Source organism: Mytilus trossulus, chromosome 7, assembly GCF_036588685.1.
Source record: "Mytilus trossulus isolate FHL-02 chromosome 7, PNRI_Mtr1.1.1.hap1, whole genome shotgun sequence".
In the NCBI taxonomy this organism is placed as follows: Eukaryota; Metazoa; Mollusca; class Bivalvia; order Mytilida; family Mytilidae; genus Mytilus; species Mytilus trossulus.
The window spans coordinates 56,684,001-56,711,858 of record NC_086379.1 but is presented as its reverse complement, the minus strand read 5'-3'; the positions used below and the strand labels follow the sequence as shown (position 1 = coordinate 56,711,858).

Sequence of the window (27,858 nt, the reverse complement as noted above, 5' to 3'; positions counted from 1 at the left end):
TACAATTACTCAGTACATGATAACAGCGATTTTTTTTTGCTTTTGGTAATAACTTACGGTAATTGAAAACAGACCAAAATCCAAAACTTGACATTGACTGACCAATGAATCATGAAAAATGAGGTCAAGATCAGATCAAAAACCTACAAGAATGCCATGTACCTCTTACAATCATACCATACAACACATATAGTTGACCTTCTTCTTTTAGGGTCTGAGAAGATTACCTAATCATCAAACTTAAACCTTGATCACCGATCCATGAAATGAGGTCGAGGTCATATAAACGCCTATGACAGACATGTAGGCATTACAAAAAAGTAAAAGCACAAAAATACTGAACTTAGAAGAAAATCAATTCGGAAAGTCCATAATCACATGGCAAAAGCAAATAACAAAACGCATCAAAAACGAATGGACAAGAACTGTCATACAAGGAACCAATATATACAGCAAGAATGTGTCAATAGTACACAAATGCCCCACTCGCACTATCATTTTATATGTACCGTGGACCGTGAAATTAGGGGCCTAAAACTCTATTTTGGCATTAAAAAATAGAAACATGAGTACTACGTTTCAAGTTTATTGGACTTCAACTTCACTAAAGAAAACCATGAAGAAAACCTTTTAAACTGACGTGGGACAAACGGATGAACGAACGAATGAACGCACAATTCGAAATTCAGTCTAGGTATAAGAAGAGCGAATATTGTGAAACAAAAGGAACGACAGGATTTTAAATAAAAGATGAATGAAAAGAAGACACGAGTGTTTGGTCCTTATATTGGTACATACATATGAGATGTGAGCTGATTTAAGATCAGATATGTAAGGACTTTAAATTGATGATTGAAATTTAAGATATAATCACATAATCCAAGAACATGAATTAGCGAAACTCAAGAAAGGAATAATCCAAGAACAACCGAAAAAAGAAAAGGCAATACAAAATAGCTAAGGTAACTTAAACTAGTGCAATGGAAATAATTACTATAGAAAAACTTCTCGACAGATGTTATCAATTCGTTTGATGTGTTTGAGCTTTTGATAAGAGACTTATTTTTGTTATTTTACTTTTAACAATATAGATTTCAAAAAGGGTTATCGCAAATCCAAATTAAACGATTATGATAGTTGTAACAGGTTTCTAAAACCCCTTTAACATAGTCAACTCGGGACAATATTAAATATATAAACAGTTTATCTCTTAGGAACCAAATATAGTTGTCCTTTTACATACAATGACAGAAAAAAATCACTCAAAGAAGACTTTTATTTTTTTTGCATTTTCCGAACCACGAAAACAATGCAGAAACTAAACTTACTGACAAACTGAAATTTGAGGAACAGATGGATAGACAAAGTACTACATTCTCCTTCGGCTTTCCTGATTAGGGACTAATTATAAACAATTCTGGAGTACAATTTATAAGTTTTCCACATTTATCTTTTTCAAGGGTCGTGGCTTTTCTTTTTAATTGTTTTTTCCTGAGAGCCTCCACTAATATAAGTTCAGTGTGACATCTAGTAAGATGTTAATCCAATGAAAATCTGTTTAAATGCGTAAAAAATATACAGCTTATTGCATGAATATAACTGAGAGGTTTAGCACTATAAAACTAGTTTCAATCCACCATTTTCTACATTTGAAAATGCCTGTACCAAGTTAGGATTATGACAGTTAGTGTCCATTCGTCTTTTGATTTTGCCATTTGGTTAGGTATTTTCCTCGGATTTCAGAATTTTTGTGATTATACTTTTTTATATCATTCTTTTACATCAGTGCCTGAATGTGTATATATGCTTTTCAAATTCTCTTATTTTACATTTTGTTTGTCCTTTTTTGTTTTGTTTTAGCAGTTTTCGATGATTTTCTATTGTTGAGTGATGACTTGCAAAATAATAGTGTCGAACTGAAAGTTAGATAAGCCAAGTTGGGAGTTCAAAAAGTTGATTAGGGAGTTATAAAAGTCAATTTGTGAGCTACTAAACCTGAGTTGCACAACTTAAAACTTGCAACTCGATCCTTTACATAAAGCAAATTTAATTGTTCTGTTTTGATGTATAATGTCTTAGTTGAATATTCAAATCTATTAATACTAATTCAATGTTACATCTAGGAAGATGTAAATTCAATGAACATCTGTTTCAATGTATATAAATATACATATAATTGTATGAATATAACCAAAGACATATATATGTCTCTGATATAACTGACTGATCATTGATGTTTGTTTCTCTGTTTCAAAATAACAAGGTTGTTAAAAGACTGTTTTAAAATATAACAAAGAAAAAAAAACTGTTTTAAAAACTATATCAATAAAGGAACCAAAAAAGCAGAAAATAAAAAGTGTCCATGTCTTTGTTTTCAAGATATAAGCCTTATTTAAACAAAAAATACCAGAAACAAGAGCAACAGTCATGCTTAATTAATTGTTGGTGTTTAATGCCACTTTCAGCACTTTTTACAAAACATTGAATTAATAAAACAAGAGGCTCTCAAGAGCCTGAATCGCTCACCTTAATTCTTTTGGTTAAATCTCTCATCAATGATTATTTTGGCTTATCAATTTATTTAAATGTTTTTTGGATCGTCCTATTTTCTTCAAAAGCTAAAAAAAATAATCATTTTCTCCTATGTTCTATTTTAGCCATAGTAGCTATGTTTCTTGACATACAAGGAAATAAAATATAAAATTTATACTAGATACTATGAAACTCATTTAGCCTAAGTTTGGCTGAAATTGATACAGCAGTTTCAAAGGAGAAGATTTTTTAAAGTAAGTCAACATGATGAACAAATTGTGAAAAAAGTCTTTAAAGGGCAATAACTCCTTAAGGGGTCAATTGACAATTTTGGTCAAATTGACTTAATTGAAGATCTTACTTTGCTGAACATTATTGCTGTTTACAGTTTATTTCTATCTATAATTATATTCAAGATAATAAACAAAAACAGCAAAATTTCCTTAAAATTATCAATTCAGGGGCAGCAACCCAACAACAGGTTGTCTGATTCATCTGAAAATTTCAGGGCAGATAGATCTTGACCTGATAAACAATATAACCCCAGTCAGATTTGCTCTAAATGCTTTGGTTTTTGAGTTATAAGCCAAAAACTGCATTTGACCCCTATGTTCTATTTTTAGCAATGGCGACCATGTTTGTTGATAGATCAAAACTTTGGATACAATTTACAAACTAGATACCCTAAGGAACATTCAGTTAAAGTTTGGAAGTATTTGGCCCAGTAGTTTCAGCGGAGAAGAATTTTGTAAAAGATTTTTAAGATTTACGAAAAATGGTAAAAAAAATTGACTATAAAGGGCAATAACTCCTAAAGGGGTCAACTGACCATTTCCGTCATGTTGACTTATTTGTAAATCTTACTTTGCTGAACATTATTGCTGTTTACAGTATATCTCTATCTATAATAATATTCAAGATAATAACCAAAAACAGCAAAATTTCCTTAAAATTATCAATTCAGGGGCAGCAACCAAACAAGAGGTTGTCTGATTCATCTGAAAATTTCAGGGCAGATAGATCTTGACCTGATAAACAATATACCCCAGTCAGATTTGCTCTAAATGCTTTGGTTTTTGAGTTATAAGCCAAAAACTGCATTTGACCCCTATGTTCTATTTTTAGCAATGGCGACCATGTTTGTTGATAGATCATAACTTCGGATACAATTTACAAACTAGATACCCTAAGGAACATTCAGTTAAAGTTTGGAAGTATTTTGCCAAGTAGTTTCAGAGGAGAAGATTTTTGTAAAAGATTACTAAGATTTACGAAAAATGGTTAAAAATTGACTATAAAGGGCAATAACTCCTAAAGGGGTCAACTGACCATTTCTGTCATGTTGACTTATTTGTAAATCTTACTTTGCTGAACATTATTTCTGTTTACAGTTTATCTCTATCTATAATAATATTCAAGATAATAACCAAAAACAGCAAAATTTCCTTAAAATTACCAATTCAGGGGCAGCTGTCGGGAATTTAGCGCGAATATATACATGTTAACGTTGTTACTTGACTTATGTATATTATGACGTTACTTAGAGCAATGGCTAGACGTTAAAATAAACACGATCTATACACAACGCATTTTATCTACTTTACACAACATTTATGGTGCCGTGACTGTCGAAAACAATGTAATCGAAGTTAAAAGCAGTACGTAGAGGACACAGAGGGCAAGTTACAAAGTTATTCAAGAAATTCGATGAGATTGAAAAGAATTCGGACTTAGACAAAGACGATGTGAAACTTATTTCGGATGCAGTTGAACAGAAAAAGAAGACTATCGTGGATTTGAATGAAAAGATATTGGATTTAACGTCGGAGGAGGATGTAGAAGAGGAAATTCAAGAGTCTGATGAGTATATGTTTAATTTAGAGTCCAAACTTCGGAAAATTAGAAAAATATATTCTGATTCTATTTCTCAAAATGTCGCATCAACGTCTCTAGATCCAAATGCAAATAGCTTTACGCAATCTTACCCCACAAATTCATCGATTACCAATGCAAATGTTATACGCAGCAATGAAACTGAAATTAATGTACAGCCAACTAATTTTGATAACTTCCGCTCCATGCAAAATACCCATCGTGACTTGCAGTCAACAAATAATTTGTACAATCAAGGCTTTTCTTCGGTGTCAAATAGCAGTCAAAACCACAGATTACCTAAACTAGATTTACCGCACTTTGATGGGGAAATTTTACAATGGCAAACCTTTTGGGATTCCTATGAATCAACTATTCATTTCAACAGTACTTTGACCGAGATTCAGAAATTTAGTTACTTGAAGGCCCAACTCCATGGCCATGCCGCCCAAACTATTGAAGGTTTCGCACTGACAAATGCCAATTACACCACTGCCGTTAATTTGCTCAAAGATCGTTTTGGATCGCCTCACAAGATTATTCATGCCTACATGAAAGCTTTAATGGATCTTCCTTCACCGTCAAATGATTTAAACAGCCTAAGAAGGTACGGAGACCACCTAGAAACGTACGTAAGAGGTCTTGAATGTTTGGGTCAAACACAGGAAATGTATGGCGCGCTATTAGTACCTATAATTATTAGTAAACTACCAGTAGAAACGAGAAAAAGTATTGCCCGTGAATATGATAGCGATCATATAACTCTAAACAACCTCAGAAAAGCCATCACAAAAGAAGCAAGAATTCTTGAAGCGGGACAATTTACCGACCGCGAAGGTTTACATACTACCGCAACATTTCTGACCGAAGCTCGTAATAAAACTCAGTGAAATTTCAATACAAACAACCCACGTTTCATTGATAAAAAACGTCCATGCATCTACTGCACTGGTATACATTTTCCGGGAGATTGCACGATAATTTCAGACGTGAATGAAAGACTGAACATCGTAAAGCAAAAGAAAAAATGTTTCAACTGTCTAGGAAACCACGGTGTTTCAGAGTGTAAATCGCAGAACCGATGTAAGAAATGCAACAAGAAACATCACACCAGTATTTGCGGGGAACAAGCTACAGATGGAAAAGGACAGGACAGCAAGGAGAAATCAACCGTTGTAAGCTTGGTAAAAACAGAAGAACCAGAAACTGCTGTAATGCATACCTCACAACACACAAGCGTTTTATTGAAAACAGCTATCGCACCAATAGCATACGGGAAACAGATCACAGAAGCTAGTATTTTATTTGACGAAGGTGCCCAACGGTCATTCATCACTCAGAGCATAGCAGACAAATTACAGATAAGACCAAGCGGAACGGACACAATTGAACTGTCAGCTTTTGGAGACAAGGAGAAGAATATACGCCATTTGGATACAGCAACCGTTCAACTACAAACAGACAAAGGTGAGCTTGTAAACATTAATGCATTGATTGTTCCAGATATTGCAGTCCCACTTCAAAACCAGACGAAATACTTTACACGCAATTTGCCATACTTGAAAAATTTAAAGCTCGCACATCCGGCAAATAACGCTGATAGCTTTGAAATTTCACTCTTGATAGGAGCCGATTACTATTGGGATATAGTTCAAGATCACGTGATAAGAGGGAATGGACCTACAGCGGTAGCATCAAAAATTGGTTACTTGTTATCTGGACCGGTAATAAGAAACGGAGAGAAATCCTTAACTTCATCAGTTCTTTTGAATGTTACTTCACATCATACAGAGGAAAGCGACATCGAGAAATTCTGGAATCTAGAATCGTTAGGAATATGTTTACCACAAAAGGACGACGAGGAGAGTTTTGTAAAGACTTATCAACAAGACTGTATCAAATTTGAAAACGAACGTTATTCTGCCAAGTTGCCATGGAAACTGGATCATCCGGACTTACCTTCCAACATCATGATCGCTAAAGCAAGGACCGAAAGCACAACTAGAAGACTAAGTCGTGAACCACATTTACTACGAAAATATTCAGAAATTATTGAAGACCAAATGAAGAGAGGGTTCATAGAGAAGGTAAACGACGAGAACGACAATGGTAAAAGCACTCACTATATACCACATCATGCCGTAAAAAAAGATTCGACAACAACACCAATTCGTATAGTGTACGACTGTAGCTGTAAAAAGTCTCCAGATCACGCAAGTTTGAATGACTGCCTAATGTCAACCCCGCCAGATTTGAACGACTTGACAAAAATATTAATGGGATTTAGAACCAAGAAGTACGCAATAAGCACGGACATTGAAAAGGCTTTCCTACATATTGGATTAGATGAGAAAGATCGAGATTTTACACGCTTTTTTTGGTTGAGCGACACAGATAATCCCAGCAGTACTCTTACAACATATCGATTTAAATCTATTTTGTTTGGTGCAACAAGTTCACCGTTCATCCTAAATGCAACACTGCTTAAACACTTGGATGCATGCAACACAAATATCTCAGCGATGATGAAGAATGACCTTTACGTGGATAACATTTTGTCCAGTTTGGAAAATGAAGATGACGCCGAAAAGTATTTTGTACAAGCCAGATCATTGATGTCGGAGGCTGGATTCAACCTTCGTTCATGGAGTTCAAATTGCTCAAAACTTACAGATTTAGCCAAAAAACATAACGTATGTGAAAAAGAAACTTTTGTCAAAATACTTGGACTGAAATGGGACACAGTTAAAGATACGATCACTTTTCAAAAAGTCGACTTATTTGATATTGAACTACCAAATATTACGAAACGTGAAATTCTTAAACAGTCGTCACGTATTTACGATCCGCTAGGATTACTTAGCCCTGTATCCGTACGAGCAAAGATTTTAATGCAGACATTAAGGGAACAGAAGTTCGAATGGGATGAGCCACTACCATTAGAAATACAGACAACATGGAAAAATTTAGCCAAAGATTTGGAGAAAACGACTTATACAGAATTAAAAAGACCGTATTTTCCCAATTTACCAGATTAGAAACCCCAACTTCACGTTTTTTGTAGACGCTAGTACAACTGCATACGGAGCAACTGTTTACATATGTAACCATCATGAGTCATCGTTAGTTATTGCAAAGAATAGAGTAGCACCGCTTAAACAACTAACACTACCACAGCTGGAATTAATGGCCGCATTGATTGGAGCACGACTAGCCGATCACGTAAAATCCGTTTTACACATAGAAGACATAACGTTTTGGTCAGACAGTGAGATCGTTCTACAGTGGTTATCAACCTCAAAGCAATTGAAAAGGTTCATACGAAATAGAGTAACGGAAATACGCAAATTGACCAATACACAAAAATGGAGATATTGCCCAACCAAAGATAATCCAGCTGACCTTCTTACTATAGAGGACTCAGCGCGTCACAGTTTGAAAAGAACACACTATGGTTCAACGGACCCGAATGGATCACTGATGCATCAAAATGGCCGTCATGGAAGCCAAATGACACAACAGTACTACTAACCAGTACAGATATAGAAGACTCAAGTACAGCGGACAATGAAATAGATAATCAACAAGGAATACACCAAATTGTGCAAATTACTAGATGTAGCACATTATCAAAATTACTACGAATAACAGCTTATCTATTACGATTTATACGAAATTGTCGTTCGCCTATATTACAGAGAAATAAGGAAAAATACGTTACAAGAGAGGAATTGCAGGATGCAACAGAGTGTTGGATACTAAATTGCCAAAGAACTTCATTTAAGGTAACCCGAATAATTCAGTCGTTATATTCCGCTTACTACATTAACGCCTGAATGCATAGACAATGAAAAATCTTCAATCAACCATTCGGAATTAGGTCGGGATTTACCCATCTCGATAAAATTGAGCTAATTGCTGATTGGTCACCTCTTCTACGGGGCACCAATCAAAATCCAGGATTCGTGAAGAGTTTTTATCGTGTTAGCACTTCAGGCCCTCGCAAGTAGGAGAGATCGATTACGGGGAGGGACTGAATTATTCAGGTTACATTTAAGGACGAAATGTTACACTTGAAATTAAAGGATACTAAACCTACTGAATCTACAACTTAGATTGTACCTGAATGACAAAGACGCAATTTGCTGTGGAGGGAGAATTCATAACGCACCTGTTTGTGAAAATACGAAATTTCCTTATTTGTTACCTAGAAGTCATCATTTTACGAAATTAGTTGTTCTTGATATACACAAGTATATGAAACATTCAGGAGTTTTATCAACAGTGACTCAGATACGACAAACTTACTGGATACCCCGAATTCGCCAATACGTAAGAGGAATTTTGCGAAATTGCGTAATTTGTCGAAAAATCAACAGTAAAGCATATACAGCACCTGATCCGCCGCCACTCCCAAAAGTTCGATTACTGGAAGCGCCGCCCTTTACAATTACCGGCGTCGACTTTACTGGAGCGCTGTACGTTCGTGATACACATGATACTGAAAATAAGGTTTTTATATGTCTGTTTACTTGCGCTTCAACGAGAGCCGTACACCTGGAGGTTGTACCGGACTTATCAGAAAAATCCTTTTTACAAGCCTTTAGAAGATTCGCTAGTCGTAAATCTAGACCACATACCATGATTTCGGATAACGCCTCGACATATTTAGCCGCCTCGGAAACATTAAAGAAATTAACCGATTCACCATCGCTAAACAATACGTTATCAACATATGGAACAACTTGGAGATTCATACCGAAAAGAGCGCCCTGGTATGGTGGATGGTGGGAACGCTTTATAGGAATAACAAAAACTTGTTTGAAGAAAACATTAGGCAGATCTTACGTTACCATGGATACACTTCAAAAATTCTGACAGAAATAGAAGCGATCATTAATGATAGACCATTGACCTACGTATCACCGGATATTGAGGACGAGGAGCCGTTAACTCCGTCACATTTGCTGTACGGAAGAAGAATAACTTTAACGCCGTATCCACAACCGAATATTGAATACATTGCCGTGAATAGTGGAAAACAAGAACTGCATAAACATTTGAATAAACAGTCGAGTTTAATGGAGCATTTTTGGAACCGGTGGAAATCCGAGTACATAACGACCCTGAGAGAGTTTCATCGCAAAACAGGAAACAATTTACAAACTATTCAAGTTGGAGATGTAGTGCAAGTCCAAGATAATAAATTACCGAAAAACCGATGGAACATTGCCGTTGTTGATGAATTGATCACCGGAAACGATGGTTTTACACGAGCAGCTATAATACGAACTAGTGCAGGACGTACTTCACGCCCTATAGTAAAACTGTACCCGCTCGAAATCCGAACAAACATAAACAATTTAGATGACAAAAAAGATGATACTTCAACAGAGGGATTGACAAGAATTCTACCAAAACGAGAGGCATCTGTCCGAGCTCGAGAGAACATAAAGAAATGGACTACCCAAAAGCGAACTACTAGCTGACAATTTTATTTGAATAGACTTCGTTAAAAGTGAAAAATCAATAAGTGAATTATTTGAATTTGTTTTAGAAAGACAATTAATTATTTAATTTTCAGTAATATCTATTCGATTGACTTTTAAAGTAATTAATAATTTCATATTGTGACTTTTGCCGGCCCCGAGAAGGTCTGGAATTTAGCGCGAATATATACATGTTAACGTTGCTACTTGACTTATGTATATTATGACGTTACTTAGAGCAATGGCTAGACGTTAAAATAAACACGATCTATACACAACGCATTTTATCTACTTTACACAACATTTATAACAGCAGCAACCCAACAACGGGTTGTCTGATTCATCTGAAAATTTCAGGGCAGATAGATCTTGACCTGATTAACAATATTACCCCATGTCAGATTTGCTCTAAATGCTTTGGTTTTTGAGTTATAAGCCAAAAACTGCATTAGACCCCTATGATCTTCTTTTAGCAATGGCGACCATGTTTGTTGATAGATCAAAACTTCGGATACAATTTCTAAATTAGATACCCTAAGGAACATTCAGTTAAAGTTTGAAAGTATTTGGCCCAGTAGTTTCAGAGGAGAAGATTCTTGAAATAGTTTACGACGACGGACGACAGACGACGGACGACGACGGACGCCAAGTGATGGCATAAGCTCACTTGTCCCTTCGGGACAGGTGAGCTAAAAACTAAGAATTTTTCTTTTCCAAGGAATAGATAACTTTAGCCGAGTTTGGCACAGCTTTTTGGAATTTTGGATCCTCAATGCTCTTCAACTTGGTACTTGTTTGGCTTGATAAATATTTTGATATGAGCGTCACTGATGAGTCTTTTCTAGACGAAACGCGTGTCTGGCGTACTAAATTACAATCCTGGTACCTTTGAAAACTATTGGCCATATCATGACAATGAGTTTTTATTGGTGGTGGAAGCTGGAGAAATAAGAAAGATACCTTCAACAGGAAAACTGACAATCTTAGTCAATTTGGATTTACATACAGAGTGCAACTTACATGTTTTTACAGTATGAACTTTGTTATTCTTGTATGTTTCTTTTAATTCTAGTTCATTTATTTGTTTGGGAGTTTAGTGTGACGTCAATTTTCACTAAACTAGTACACATTTTGTTAAGGGGCCAGCTGAGACCAGCCTCCAGGGAACCGATTTCAGCTGTTTTCTGCCCTTTGGTCAGGTTGTTGTAGCTATGACACATTCCCCATTTCCATTATCAATTTTTAAACAACAGTTTAATAGACAGATGGACAGATATTAGCTTTAGTCCTTTAAGTTGAGTTGAGATGTGAGAACAAACATATAAAGCAATATACAGTAAGCAGAAACATTTTATTACAAAACTTAACAATATTCTTTAATTTCATTCTAATAATAAAACATCAGTTAGATTTAAAATGAAATACCAGAACTTCCATATCATTCCAAACTTCAAAATCTTCAGCATTCTAAGTATTTTTTTAATTAACTGTATGCACACATAGATATAGCTTGCCAGTGTAAACTTATCAATTTTAACAATTACTGATGATGCTTAGGCTGAATGCTGCAAGACTAAGCTTTCACAACTTTTGTTACAGGCAAGGAAAAAACTGGAATATTAAAATATTGTGATTTGTTGAAAATATTGAAATTCAACGAATAGCATGACACTGGTTTCATTTCTTGAAATAAACAATGGTAGGAATAACCCACAGTCAGATAATTCTGAAATGGCAAATAATGTTAGGAAGAAACAACAAGAGTGCACACACTGAAATGTCTCGCCATCTTTGCTAATCATTGATATTATGTTGATAGTCCTAAGTATAAACCTTTATTACAACTGTCACATAAACTTAACATTAACCAAGATAGCTAAACACAGACCAATGAACCATAAAAATGAGGTCATGGTCAGATGAACCATGCCAGGCAGACATGTACAGCTAAAATTGCTTCCATACATACAACAAATATAATTGACCTATTACTTATAGTTTAAGAAAAATAGACCAAAACACAAAACTTAATACTGTGCAAAGAACAGTGAAATTGAGGTCATGGTCAAATAAAACCTGCGGGATTGACATATAGATCATAAAATATTTCCATACACCAAATATATAGATGACCTTTGGCATCTAATATTAGATAAAAAGACCAAAACTTAAACTTTTAACTTTGACCACTGAACCATGAAAATGAGGTCAAGTTCAGATGACATCTGCCCCCTAGACATGTTCACCTTACAATCAGTCTATACAACAAATATAGTTGACCTATGGCATAAAGTATGAGAAAAACAGACAAAACAAAAAAACTTGACTAAAACTACTGAACCATGAAAGTGAGGTCAAGGTCAGATGACACCTGCCAGTTGGATATGTACACCTTACAGTCCTTCCATACACCGAATATACTAGCCCTATTGCTTATAGTATCTGAGATATGGACTTGACCACCAAAACTTAACCTTGTTCACTGATCCATGAAATGAGGTCGAGGTCAAGTGAAAACTGTCTGACGGGCATGGGGACATTGTACGCACATACCAAATATAATTATCCGATTACTTATAATAAGAGAGAATTCAATATTACAAAATAACTGAACTTTTTTTTCAAGTGGTCACTAAACCATGAAAATGAGGTCAAGGACATTTGACATGTGACTGACAGAAACTTCGTAACATGAAGCATCTACATACAAAGTATGAACCATCCAGGTCTTCCACCCTCTAAAATATAAAGCTTTTAAAAAGTTAGCTAACGCAGCCGCTGCAGCCGGATCACTATCCCTATGTCGAGCTTTCTGCAACAAAAGTTGCAGGCTCGACAAAAATCATCCATTTCTTTTATCCTACAAGCTACATATTCAGGGTTGTAGTTGTTTAGTTTATTGTCCTTCATAACATTCATCAACATCATCTTCTGTCAAACTTTTACAAGTTGTTTCCAGTCTTGGTATCCATTAACCTTTTCTTCATACATCAGGCAGGTTCTTCCCCTGCAAACTCCTACAATATGAAATCAATACATTTGTTGAATGCAACAATATAATATTTCATGTTATAAACCTTATGGAAAATAATGGTATAATTGTACCACTTTATGATAAAACTGTAATTTGAACATACATTTATAATTTTATTTCTAAAATTTAAAGAAATGTTATAATATAATATATATTTCATGTAGATTTTTTTTTGTAGATAAATATACTATATTTGCCCATATTCTTTCTGATCTGTCTTTAAAATTAAATGAAAACAGCATTCGATTAGTTGAAAATATTGCATCTTGATGTGAATAGTGAATATTATAGGACTAAACACATTTTTTCTAGAGATTATTGATGTGTAAACCGGGGCGATTAACTCACAAACTTTATGTTGAGTTTGTGAGTAAGAGCCCCCGTTTACACATCAATAACCTCTAGAAAAAATGTGTTTAATCCTTATAATTGTTCAGCCAAACATTTTGATATTTAATAAAAATTTACTTTGTTGATGGCTACTATATATATTTACCATCAAAAAGCACAATGGCAATTGTAACTAAGGAGTACGCTGCCATCTTGACTTTCTAAAAACCATAAATGTCCGAAAAATACAATGGAATCTTGAATAAAAATAGCACCTACTTCAAAAACTTCATTTTAATTAAATGTTATCCGAATTTGAAGCGTACATGTAACGAAATAATCTTTCCCTTGAAAATTTCCATTCGTATGACGTTGTGTTTTGCCATGACGTAAATTCACCAAATCCTTTATAAAATTTTGCAGAATTTTATTTAATTTTATTTTTGTACATTTTCGAAGCTTTAGTGCATTAAATTTATTTCTTTTTTTGGGTTATATATGCTCTAGAATAGTCACAACTGTTATGCAATTGTTTTTTAATCTCAATTTGCTGAATATCCCGGGATCACTGCAAGCTTGTGTATTGTGCATGAATAGATTACAAAAGTTGTTTGGAAATATGGTTTATCGAAGTGTAAACTTAGAGAAAAATTCCAACCCAACCCAATTCAAGTATTTATAAATATGCAAATCATATAAGAATTATTACATCTGGTAGGATAACAGTTGAATTGAAAAGTGATATTAATTATGTAATGTTCTTTAAAAGTTCCACATATTTTATGCATGCTTCTTAATGGCCTCACCACAAAATGGTCAGGGCAATACAGTTTAACGGTGGGTATGGTTGTCCTGTGAGAGAACGTACTGTGCTGGTGATTTGGTCCTGACGAGTGCTGGTGGGTCCTGATTCTGTGCTGGTGGGTTTGTTTACATTGTATCAGAACGGCAATAAACCGACTGTTTTGTTGCTTAATTTTTCTCTGATGTGTCATAAGTACCATGCAAAGTATATTACAACAATATTATCTTGCAAAAGTCGTGCAAGTTCGTTAAACAGAATTGTCCTGACGCTGTGCTGGTGATAAGAAAAACGGTCCTGGTTATGTGCTCCTATGTCCTGGTTCTGTGCTTTTATATTTTAGTTAAAAGTGGCATATATTCAAGATCATTGATGCTGTACTGTTATTGACCTATTAGCTGTTGTTCGCTTTCTTGAAATTGACATTGTTGTGAATCTGTTTACTGTTATTATGAGAGAAAAAATACCCCTATTTTTTTTTTTAAACTAACTGTAATCTTATTTATTGGCCTGTTAATGGAACCCTTCTTGCCCCCTTTTAAGATAAGAAAAATATGTTTACGATTTTCGGGATTACGATCATTTTGCAAGATCACCAAAATACGTTGTAATTTATACAATACTTATATAAAGTAGATGATGTGGTATGTTTGTTGTCAATAGACAAATTTCCATAAGAAACCAAAGGAAGTATGTGTTAACAACCATACGTCATCGTACGACCTTCAACAATAACCCATAAAATAAAAATGTAAAAGGTTTTGCATAAAAATGGAGAGCAAAAATATAGAACAAAGGACTTTCTGAGCATTTGAATCATGTCTTTAGCAGCTTAAAACACATTTGTTTGTGAACAATTGAGTGCTGACTATAAGAATGACAATAGTATTGCGGGTTTGTTTGTTTGGTGTTTTATTTTGGAGTGGGAGGGTGGGGGAGGGGTGGGGATAAGTTAGAGCGAGGTTACAGTGAAAGCTTGGAATAGTTCCCTGTAAGATTTAAAAGTTGTATTGTAAAAGAAAAATGTATCTTATAGCCATTAAGAATCACTTGCTGTAAGATTTTTCCAACACATTTTTATTTGTCTAAACGGTTATCAGGTATATTTTTTTCGAAAGTTCGATAGAACACTAAAAAAAATCACTATTTTATGAAAGGGCAGGCTAGATTATGTCAGAGAATGAAGACCAGATAACCTAGAGAACACTAATTAAGATTTCTTAGCTTTTTTCATTTCAAAATAAATATTTTTGATAAAGAATTACGGGGGAGGAAGTGAACAATGTGTCCTTCTTTTCTATATATAAATATTTTTCATGAATAAAAATAAAATGTGCCTTGATTAGAATTGAAAATTAGTAAATGGGAAAAATACCCAACTAAAATACACTTTTATTTTAAAATTGGTAATATCACTAAGCTTTTAAGTTTTGTGTGTCAAACACACCATCTCTGTAGTATAAATGACTCTTTACTAAAATATTTCACTTCATTCATTTTTTTTTCTGCATTTTTTTATATTGTGAATTCATAGAATTATTATATTAAAATGTAGCCTTAATGTATATTTAAAAAAAACTGAATCTAAAGCCAGATATATCAAACATTTTTGTTTCCATCTATCCGTTTTCATGACCTTAACGATCAACAATAACACGCCTGGAAAGTAAAATGCGTACTCGGCTGTCTGTAATCGACCATTTTTAGACACCACAGGCTCCTAAAAAACAAGCCGGGGTGGGGGTTCAAAGATGCAAATTAAGCACTTATATCAATATTTTATCTTTTCGTGTACGGTTTATGACCCCTCCTGTGGCCTGTCAATTCCAAAATGTGCAAACTGCAATAGTATCAAAACAGCACAGACAATGAATAATAGAGATATAATTTTGTACATATATCAAGGGGAAACTTCTTGCATAGCATTATCGTTTATAGTTCATTATCGTATTTAGTAGAAAAAGAGAATTAAGTGAAAATAAAATCACTATTTTTGTAGAAAATTCACAGACCTTTGTAGAGATTTTTGTTATGTTTAGCATGGGATCAACACAATGGTTCATTACCGACGTTAAAAAAATCAAAATGTCTATTTACCTTGCACGTTTTAGAAAATTCAGATCAGATAACGGAATTGGTTCCAGCAACATTTATAAACAATTTAAGATTGTGACCCTCACAGTTTCCATTCACCACAAATATTCTCTTTACAACGAATCATTTTAAATACAGATACGTGTTGCATGCAGCCTTTTGTTTATCTATTAATATATGTATACGGATAAAGTTATGAAAGGCAGCAGGGTCATCAGAGTGAGGAGTTCATGTCATCTGAAATAAATGCTAAGCATAGATCTAGAAAGCGACATATAATCATGACATTAAAAAAAAGGTATCTTCTTTTCGACTTTTTTCGAACAAATTGACACATAAAATGAATTATATAGTATTGTGGAATTTTTAACTTATTTTAGATACTATATATTAATTGTTATCTGATATTGGACGAAAGATGTTGCCCTTTTATGTTATTATGTAATACAAGTTCAGATCATTTGAAAACACATATTAAACAGCCAAATGGATGCACACGAGCTAAAATAGGAGTCATAGATCCTGTTGGCAACAATTATCTGGCTAATTTTATTGATTTTGTAACATTTGTTAAATATGACCAACTTCTTATCCAAAATCACCAGCACCGTATCAGGACCCACCAGCACAGTATCAGGACATGAATAAATTGAGAAAATGCCAAATTTTAATATATTGCAATGTTTTTTCACAAAATTGTTTTGTCGTGTGGATTGCGGTATAGAAAGCGGACTCTATGAGCATTTTTGTTTTATTTTTTCAGTTCAAGATTTTCTGAAAATGAGCATTTTTGTGTTACGCTTACTGAAACAGTTTAGAGGGTCTTTTTTTTTAATGGTTTATATATGAACCCCTAAGAAACGAAATTGAAAAATCTCAACTGTTTTCTTCCATTTTTTATGAGTGAAAACGTCAAAAATCATCATTTTCGTATTTGTTTACATTTTTTCATTGATCACCAGCACCCGTCAGGACCAAATCACCAGCACAGTACGTTCTCTCGCAGGACAACCATACCCACCGTGAGTTTTACCCTTATCCCTCATTCTGTCATTCCACTATGAACAGTTGTACAGACTTTTTTTTGTAAACATGTTCCCATGTTGAGCTGATTTTTATTATGTGAGTCTTCTATGAAGAGTTACAATTCAAGATTATGTTTGGTTTGATCAGCTTTGCTGATTTTTTCCAAAATTACGGACTCAGACTTTGAAAATTTGAGAGATTAACAGTTTTTCAGACTTTTATTTTCAAATTTAAAATCACATTAATAAATGCACACTATAATTTTTGAATTAGCAGTATTAATTTGTGAACTAATTACCTGTTTAATGGTATTTTCTAATAAAACAAGACACTGGAGAGCAAGTCTTTTAGATTCTGTGTCAGGATCTTTTTGAACAACATCTGAAAAAAATTTAATATAAAATTTACAATGAGAACTTTAAATCAATAGGAACAATAGGTGATATGTGGTATACATAATGAGACAGCATCCAAAACAACAGAATTGAATTAAAAAAAACCATCTAGAGATCATGTTTTTAAAAAAATAAACATATTTTTTTTACATGAATAAGGTTGTTGGTTTTCTTGTTTGAATTGTTTTACATTGTCTTATCGGGGCCTTTTATAGCTGACTATGCCATATTGGCTTTGCTCATTGTTGAAGGCCGTACGGTTACCTATAGTTGTCTCATTAGCAATAATACCACATCTTCTTTTTTATATAGTCAGTTGGCACAGCATCTGGTATTAATTCTATCATTGATTTAACCAAAAAAATTATAGTAATTGTATACTGATTGATAAGTTGGAGACCTTTGATCTTTTGTTAAAAGGAGGCCATCACAGAACTATATTACCTTCTAGCCACTGTTTTGCCTCCATTATCTCTGACTGAAGTTGAGACAGTAAAACATGGCCTGGTACTGACAGCATCACCATTGACAAACAAAACAAGATGGAGTGTCTCACACTTCTAAAATAAAATATATCATATTACATAAAAAGTTGGGTCTCATTTGGGTCTAAGCATGAGGCAGGATTGGCCAATTTATATTAAGCATGACAGTGAAAGTAGAATAAGTAAGCGTGAAAACAGGAAACAGGAAATTACTTGTGCCATTATTGCAACGAGAAGAGGGATATAGGATTCTCTTTAACAATAAGCAGGATCTGGGATCAGACAACTCCCTCTCCCTAATAAAACCCCCTAAAAAATGATAAAAACATTAAAAAAACTTCAGAATTTACATGTATCTTTCAAAAATCAAATCATAAGATTTCCATGATTAAAACACATGTTTCTAGAATTTCTATAATATCTTCATATATGCTCAAGAAAAAAGTTTAGATGACCAAAATGTTTAACTTTTGAGAGCCTAAGCAGAACAAACAGAATTATCCCAGTCACTCTCATCTCAACTTTGCTTGCATGTGTTTATTTTTGTTTTGCAACTATTATTCGTTATGAACTGTATAATTAGACAAATTATCAGAACACTGGCTATTGGGTGGAATAAACATATCTTATGTGTCAAAATGTATCAGTCTTTTTCTAAAACTAAATATATCAAGGGACAGATATATCTTCAGCTGTTGTTTCACTCAAGTGGATAGGAAGTTAAAATGTTATTTCTTTCAAATAAGCATGCAAATACATCTTGTTTAACTTTGGATACTTTTTTTTTATTTCATTACTGATCAGCCGCAATGTTTTTCTCTGTGTTGAAGGCTGTACTGTGACTTAAACTTGTTTAAATCAATGTCATTAAAACTCTTGTTGATAGTTGTCCCATTGGCATTCATACCACATATGCCTTTTTATTAAATAATAATGTTTCTGAGTAAATATAATAATTCCAAATAGATCTTTTTATTTTGCAAGATATCTTTTTTTGTACTTCAATAATCAAGATTCAAGTTTGAAATGTATTGGATTGCAGAAAGTTAAAACAAACTTAGATTGGTAGGTTAGGGCTTCACACAACCATGAAATAAACTTCTTTATACAAAATTTCTAAATTACAATTTACCTGTTCTCAAGATATTTAATTATAAATAAACTTTTAATCGTAAATTGTTTTGATTACATGATATAGCATTTTGCAGAACAATCCTGCTGAGAGCACACCACTGTTAGAGATTTATATTTTGAAAAGTTGCACTTTATTGTGGCCAGTTATCTAAACTTACAAAATAAAAGGAAGATGTAATTACTGTAAATTCAGAAATTATTGCGTGCATTTATTATTGCGATTTTGTCATTTTAGACTTAAATGTGATTTCATTTTTACGATTTTCAGAAAAATCCTGTTTAATTCAAATAAATTATTTCAAAATGCCAGTTCAAGTTATTGCGTTTACAACTCTGTCACATATTTTGCAATAATAAAAACCTTGCAATAATTTCTGAATTTACAGTACTTCATAATATACTTACTGATCCTGATGAAAACGTAAGACCCACAGGAATTCTAACAAAACAGTTGCCATCTGTTTGACTGTCTATAGGGAAAAAGACATACATTATGAAACATTAGAAAAGTATGGCAAAAATCAACAGCAAAAATTAATTCAGCTTTCATCTATTTCTTGTATGAAAAAGCAGAGTTGTATCTTCATTGTACAGGCTTAATAACTGAAAGATTATGACATAGTGCTGGGCTTTTGGTTGGTCACATGTAACTATGTAGCATTCACACAAAAGAATTGTTTATTCCATGTGAAACTAGAGCTGTCTGCATAGCCTGGGGTCCTGGCTAATCTTGTCAGTATAGCCAGGCGTGTGTCAATGTACTGCCTGTCAATGATTGGTTAATACTAATTTTGTCCTCAATGTTTGTTTTACATCTGTATCCAATCAATTCTTGTTTAACATCAATTAGTAAAAATTAGACTGTAATTATTTTTCTTTATGAATTGATGTATAGTGTTATCATATCTAATTAGTAGTATGATGATAATTAGTAAGCAGAAAAGGGTTAATTCTTATCAGCAATCGCCTGGTGAGAAAGTTAAAAGTTTAAGATTTCACATGTCCAAGGTGTCAATTGGAATCCAATTGTGTTGGTTTACATCAAACATCAAAATTTATGCAAATATTTATTCAGCCTCACTTTAGATTCAGAGTCAACTGGCACTGAATCGATCACATGGTATTTGTTCCCCACCTGGCCCTTATGACGCGCAGCTAGATTGGACCGGATCCCAGGCTACTGTCTGCATAGCCGTACTAACCAACTGTGTCCCCTGGCAAGCATTTTAGTTGCTACTGTAAAAATTCAGTATTGAGACATTGACATTTTGGGATTTTTTGGACTCTGCTATTCATTTTATATTATCCTTGCCTCATTGCTATATTGACACATGGTTACTAATAGGTCAATCTGAGAGAATTATACTGACCCGGAAATAGTAAGAGTTTCTTTTACTATGAAATCATAAATGTAAGGTCAAGGTCAGTATGAAACTTCAGCATGCAAATTTATTCAAACTAAGTGCTAGGGTAATAAAGGGCTGTGCTTTAGCGCATGATACGCCCAATGCTCTTTTAACTTGTCTTTTAATGAATTTATATGATCAACTAGAAATAGTGTGAGCCCTGTCAAATACCCCCCCCCAAATAATAAATAAAAATGCACAAAAAAATTGGCACTATTAAGGCTACCTCAAATTTAACTAAGTTTGTTGTCTTAATTTTTTATCCATACATTCTATCTTGTTCACAACACACTTTCTGAGTACCAAGTACCTTTTATATTTATTAAATGGAAAGGGAGCTTATGTGAGTTGTTGTCTGAAGTGTGGACGACGGACAGACAGACGGACGGACAACGGTATACCATAATACGTCCCGTCTGAAAGATGACGGGCGTATAAAAATGGCCAGGGAAACAGGGAAAGTGAAGATGCTGGAAGTGACTCTACTGAAAGTTATGATCTAAATGAGGAAGTAGGTGATGAAAGTAAGGATTTCATTGATGATGAAGATAAAGATTACATTGATGATGGAGATGAGGATTTCATTGATGATGAGGATGAGGATTTCATTGATGATGAGGAGGCCTCTTCTGAGAATGAAAATGAGGATTTTTCTGATGCTAAGGACAGTGATTACAGTGAAGAAGACACTGATGATTAAACCTAGTTCAGCTTTTCAATATTTAGCATAAAAAACAAATATCATTAACGTGCTCATATAACATAGAAGTCTTCAATGCAATATAAGGAAAGTGATATATGATTATAGGTTTTAGTAATTCTATGGCTGATTTCCAAATTTTATAGTAGTTTGAAAGAAGGTAATTTTCTTGGGGTATATTGATTGAACCTTTTTATTGTTTAGAATATTCACAAGATGATCATATTGATAAATGTTTAGGAGACTTGATTTCCTTATTTTTTTCATAAAATGACACCCTTTAACATTTAAGGAATATTTAGTCACATGTGATTTCAATTGCAACCAATTTTAACAAGAGTAAAACATCCTATATGCAAAAACAGTATTTTTATCCATAGCTTAGATAGTAAAAATGTTATCATAAAATGATATATGCCTCAGGGAACAGTTAGTATCTCAGGGACTGCTAATGTGCTTTCATCCTTGCAACCATTCAATAATAGTATAAACGTATGACATTCATGGAACCTATTTTTTACAAGAAATTTAATGTTTTAAATTGAACTAAAGATTTTACAAATTTTATGTTTTCATCAGATTTTATTAAGTATTATTTGTTACATCAATAGATATAAACAATTCACTTAAGTTTCATGGAAATTGGTGAAAGCCTTTTTGAGTTATTGTCCAAAGTGTTAAAAATCCCCCTTTTTTTATGAGTAAAGCCCCATAAATCCAAAACTTAAAATCTGAAATTAAAAAAGACCGAAAGGGAGCTTACGTCAATAGATATAAACAATTCACCAAAGTTTCATGGACATTGGTGAAAGCCTTTTTGAGTTATTGTCCAAAGTGTTAAAAATCCCCCTTTTTTTATGAGTAAAGCCCCATAAATCCAAAACTTAAAATCTGAAATTTAAAAAGACCGAAAGGGAGCTTACGTCAATAGATATAAACAATTCACCAAAGTTTCATGGACATTGGTGAAAGCCTTTTTGAGTTATTGTACGAAGTGTTGAAAATCCTCCCTTTTTTATGAATAAAGCCCCATCAATTCAAAACTTAAAATCTGAAATTAAAAAAAAAACAAAGGTAGCTTACTTCAATAGATATAAACATTTCACTTAAGTTTCATGGAAATTGGTGAAAGTGTTTTTGAGTTATTGTCCAAAGTGTGGACGACGGACGGACGGACAACGGTATACCATAATACGTCCCGTCCCGGGCATATAAAAATGAAAGCACCAAATACAAATCAGACGTTTTATTGTCAAAGGGGTCATAGGTCAAATTCAAGGTCAGAGTGACCTGACTAGTATATGACATACTTAAGCCAATGATGCAACTGCATACCAAGCTTATTCAAAAGTTATCAACTGGGCAAAAAGTCGGACAAACTGACCCAAAACATTTATCCATGTATCTGAGAAATGTTCTGGCTTCAAACATATCCAAGTTTGTGATATGGGCAGAGGAATTGAGGAAAAGGCTACCATTACAGCCTATCTGAAATGAATTGCTTATCCTTTTCAAAATTTTTATATAAGTCTTGATACTTTAGTTTTCAATACTTTTGAATTCTCTACCTGTTAGCCATTATAGAGCATATAGTGGTTTTGCTTGATTGAACCACATTTGTCCATTGCCAAGTTAAAGTACTACATCGTATCAAATCCCTAGCATCAAGGAAATGGGTAGAAAATAGTTAAGAAATAAAATATATACTCACTGGTGAGTTAATTGCAGAATACATGACTACTCCTAAAGTGTAGATGAGTCTGCCTAGTACAAGGCTGTCTTCTCCTAACATGTCAAATGTGTTCTCCTTTCTACAAAATACAAAGTTTAACTCATGAATAAAAACATTTGGTCTTTTTAATCATTTAAAGCCAATAACTGTCCCTCAAATATCCTACTGAAACCAAGAAAAAAACCAGAGATTCCAAAAAGTATCCACTGGCTATCATCAGTAATAGCCTAATATGTACTTTAGAAAAATACATTACGTTAGCAAAATTCAATGAGGAATGCAGATAAATAATGTGAATTTTAATTTCAAAGAACAAATTTATTTAAGAAATAACTATAATATTTTTTCTGTCTATGAAGAAATAACACCAAAATGTGGTGCACACTGAATAACCTGCATAGTGTGTTATTTTATAAGTGTGCACCACATTTTTTATGCTATTTCGAATACGGTCACATGACAAAATTGTGTCTATGAGCTGATAATCAAAACCTGTCAGCAAATTATTAGACGCATTACATCCAAAATTAAATTATAAGATTTTAACTTATTAATAATTAATTTTAATATTTTTACAAGCATTGATTATTTTTGCTTGAATTTTAATTATTTTAATTTGGCATTTTAAATGGAGGTAACTCTGAAAGAGTGCATATTATGCATTATGAAGAATTTTTTTTGTTATAAGTGATTAAAAATATAACACAACATTGGACTGCTTTATCCAAAGTTTTTTCTGCTTATAAAATGTTGTCACGTTAATGAAATTCTAGTCTTCTACATAGGGAAATGCATGTACCAAGTCAGAAATACGACAGTTGTTTTCAATTCATTGGATGATTTTGGTCTTTATTTTACCATTTGATAAGGGACTTTCCTCTTTTTACTTTTCCTTGGCAAACAGTATTTTTCTTATTAATTGTTTTTGTTAGAGATTAGTATTTTCAAATTTAAGGTCCTATCTTCAAGAGAGTGTATTTTCAAATTGAATTAAGAAAAAAATCAATGCATCAATATTTTCCATATAATATCCTATATAAAAACTCTATACCTGTCAAATCTTGTCATTAGTGGATAGAAAAAATGACCAGCCACTGGAGCAAATCTGTTCATAGTTTTCTGTAGTTCTGGTTTACTTTTCCCTTTACTGAACCTCCTAGTTTTAGTTTCTATCCTCTTCTGTACAATACTCTGCCAGGTATCATCCTCCACCTCTACAATCTTTTTATCAGAGGGATTTATCACTGGTTGTTCTGCAGGCTGTGATAACTCCTGTGCTGATGATGCTAAAACCTGGAAAAACACATGCAGATATAGATATGATATATGTTTATATGTACATTGCAGGAAAATATAAAATTGATTTGTGCTGGCTACAAAGCAGGAGAAAAACTCAACAAGCCTTGCTTTTCTACCTGATGTTTCAATATGAGTGCAAATTAATTTATACTCACCAACGTATGTGTATTTTTTTTTATCCTACAATTTTACACTTTCACATTCATTGACACTCTTTTCATGATGTCACAATATCAAAATCAGAGTTAAGCAAGAAAATTTGAATATTTAACCGTGAAGAACTGAGATTTAAACAAGAATGTGTCCTCAGTAGGTCCGAGACCACAATTGTCGTCCCTTGATTTTCGTTGTTCACGAATATAGTCCCTATTGTTAACAGTGGGTTACTTGCCATTAATTATTATACCCCTTCCAAATTTATTTCTCCATGTTTAATGCCTCAAATTGTAAGTAGGGGGGTGAAATTACACTGTAAAAAAATTTGGGTCCAGAATTTTAAAGGAAAGTAGTGATTTGGTCCAGGTGAAAAAGGTTGAAAAATAGCACTTCGGAAGCTGTCAAAAGATTTCAAGACGCCCTAAAGATAAATTTGTCCATATTTTGAGTTAGAGACGATGAAGTTTTCTATAATTTTGATGTAATTTGTCCCAAAAGTAGTACAACACACTGTGAAAATTTCATTGAGAAAGCGCAGGTGGGATTTTTTTAATTTTCATTTATGTTCTAAAAGAAATGCACTACGAATTAATTGTGTTCTCGGACCTAAGAGGTGAAGTCTGTAAATATAGAATCTGTACTTTGGCAACTTCCCTAAATGATTTGGTGGTGCCAATTTGTCAAATAGCATGCAACTAAAGGATTTAAACTTTTATTCTATAGAATTTCTGCAAAAATGACCAATTTTGGCATTTTATGGTCAAAATAGGCATTTTAAGGCTGTTTCAATATTGATGCATAGATGGCATCCTGACTTTCTATCTGACAGGTTTTCATGTGTCAATACTTGTGTTTCTATGCCTTTATCTAGTTCTTCTACTTGTTTATGAACTCAGAATCTACAGAAAAGAAGATTATCTCAGACAATATGTGTAAAATGTGTTGTTTAAATGACCCTTGTCTAACGCCCTGTTTGGATGAAGTCAAAAGTGGTGTTCTTGGTACATAAAATTTGAAGTCCACAATAAAGACCTCACTAAATTTGTACCAAAAGCACTTTACAATGTCTATTGCACCTGTTCCATTTCACATAATATCTTTCTTTTCTTCTGTAGGATAGCAAGTGGTTTAAATATAAGCCTGTTGAGACTAAAATTGCATTCAAGTTTTTCACTAAAAAGCCAGAAATCTTTGTATCAGACCATACTGTCTGCAAGAAAAGTTAATTGCAAGAGCCTTTTTGTGCTCAGATTTATTGTATCATGTCACATGAGTATAGAAATGATAAAAAAAGACACAATTTTTTATTTCTTATAGCCTCAATATGCATTTTTTAATGTAAATATGTGGCATGGCCTAAATGGACCCTTATTTTTTTCCAGTCTTACTTGGCTTAAGACCCTTTTAAACTAATATGATATGTTATTTGTAACTTTTCTTTTCTTTTAAAGTACATTCAATACATATGTAAGGATTATTTATAACCAAAAAGCTTCACAAATTTAAAATTGCTGGAAAATATTACATCTTCATGTAAGGCCCCCTTTCATTAAAAAACCTCAATTTTTAGGCCTAGGCTGATATAAATTTGACTTTTGAATAATTATGCTAAGTCTGATAAATCAAATGAGTACTCTATTGCTTTGAGTACATAATAAATGATATATAAAGGCATTTAAAAAGAAGTTTTTTGCAACATTTTAATTTTTAAAGCCCAACATGTTGATAGTTGAAATTTTTCAATTTTAACGTCAAAATTTAACACGCAAAGATGAGTAAAGAATTAAACATATTGTCTATAATATATAGCCTATTGTTATGAAACTTTGCAAGCAGTGTTATAATTTATAAAGCTTTGTTCATACCAAGTTTTTTTAAGATTTGTCAACTCTTTCTATCCTATTAGGTCCGAGACCACAATTGTCGTCCCTTGATTTTCGTTGTTCACGAATATAGTCCCTATTGTTAACAGTGGGTTACTTGCCATTAATTATTATACCCCTTCCAAATTTATTTCTCCATGTTTAATGCCTCAAATTGTAAGTAGGGGGGTGAAATTACACTGTAAAAAAATTTGGGTCCAGAATTTTAAAGGAAAGTAGTGATTTGGTCCAGGTGAAAAAGGTTGAAAAATAGCTCTTCGGAAGCTGTCAAAAGATTTCAAGACGCCCTAAAGATAAATTTGTCCATATTTTGAGTTAGAGACGATGAAGTTTTCTATAATTTTGATATAATTTGTCCCAAAAGTAGTACAACACACTGTGAAAATTTCATTGAGAAAGCGCAGGTGGGATTTTTTTAATTTTCATTTATGTTCTAAAAGAAATGCACTACGAATTAATTGTGTTCTCGGACCAGTACACGAATGCCCCACTCGCACTTTCATTTTCTATGTTCAGTGGACCGTGACACTGGGATAAAAACTCTAATTTGGCATTAAAATTAGAAAGATCATATCATAGGGAACATGTGTACTAAGTTTGAAGTTGATTGGACTTCAACTTCATCAAAAACTACCTTGACCAAAAACTTTAACCTGAAGCAGGACAGACGGACGAACGGAAGGACGAACAGACGGACGAACAGACGGATGGACGAACAGACGAAGGGATGCACAGACCAGAAAACATAATGCCCCTCTACTATCGTAGGTGGGGCATAAAAAAACATGGTGATTATAAAATAAATCAGCTCAGATTTACAGAAATTCTAATCAAATACCAGTAATACAAGTACATGGTAGTCAGTTAGATACATGCATGATTAACTTTATCATATAATTAGAGCTGTAAATAGCACTAATTTTAATATCTGATTTAGATGAAACATTCCACCATAAATCGCATACTTTATCATGTAAAAACACTTTCTGTTATACCCTGTTCTGAATAACTCTAGAATTATCCTTTGAAATAAATGATAACAAGAATGTGTCCAAAGTACACAAATACCCCACTCGCACTATCATTTTCCATGTTCAATGGACCATGAAATTGGATAAATAAATATAATTAGGCATTAAAATTAGAAAGATAATATCATAAGGAACATGTGTACTAAGTTTCAAGTTGATTGGACTTCAACTTCATCAAAAACTACCTTGACCAAAAACTTTAACCTGAAACATGCACTTTCATTTTCTATGTTCAGTGGACCGTGAAATTGGGGTCAAAAGTTTAATTTGGTTTAAAAATTAGAAAGATCATATCATAAGGAACATGTGTACTACGTTTCAAGTTGATTGGACTTCAACTTCATCAAAAACTACCTTGACCAAAAACTTTAACCTGAAACGGGACAGACGGATGAACGAACAGACGAACGAACGAACGAACGAACAAACGAACGAACGGACAGACAGACGGACAGACA

The 27,858-nt window shown here is 33.5% G+C and overlaps 3 protein-coding genes across 3 annotated transcripts in view; 2 read left to right on the top strand and 1 right to left on the bottom strand.

Moving 5' to 3' along the window:
- The first annotated feature begins 1,677 nt into the window (after window positions 1-1,677).
- LOC134726541 (uncharacterized) lies at window positions 1,678-7,442 on the top strand. Its single transcript, XM_063590947.1, has 3 exons — window positions 1,678-1,683; window positions 4,182-5,277; window positions 5,467-7,442. The coding sequence occupies exons 1-3, from the start codon at window positions 1,678-1,680 to the stop codon at window positions 7,440-7,442; spliced, it is 3,078 nt and encodes a 1,025-aa protein (XP_063447017.1).
- A 1,746-nt stretch (window positions 7,443-9,188) lies between these two features.
- LOC134726540 (uncharacterized) lies at window positions 9,189-9,893 on the top strand. The gene has a single exon (XM_063590946.1). The coding sequence runs from the start codon at window positions 9,189-9,191 to the stop codon at window positions 9,891-9,893; it is 705 nt and encodes a 234-aa protein (XP_063447016.1).
- Window positions 9,894-11,267: 1,374 nt separating this feature from the next.
- The window catches only part of LOC134726539 (telomere length regulation protein TEL2 homolog), a 61,629-nt gene continuing 45,038 nt past the window's right edge, over window positions 11,268-27,858 (bottom strand). The window contains exons 15-20 of the mRNA XM_063590945.1: window positions 24,083-24,324; window positions 23,011-23,110; window positions 19,599-19,663; window positions 18,019-18,134; window positions 17,478-17,560; window positions 11,268-12,910 (exon numbers count right to left, since the gene is read on the bottom strand). Of these exons, the coding sequence (XP_063447015.1) occupies window positions 12,884-12,910; window positions 17,478-17,560; window positions 18,019-18,134; window positions 19,599-19,663; window positions 23,011-23,110; window positions 24,083-24,324 (633 nt within the window). The 3' untranslated portion in view covers window positions 11,268-12,883. The remainder of the gene's footprint in view (window positions 12,911-17,477; window positions 17,561-18,018; window positions 18,135-19,598; window positions 19,664-23,010; window positions 23,111-24,082; window positions 24,325-27,858) is intronic.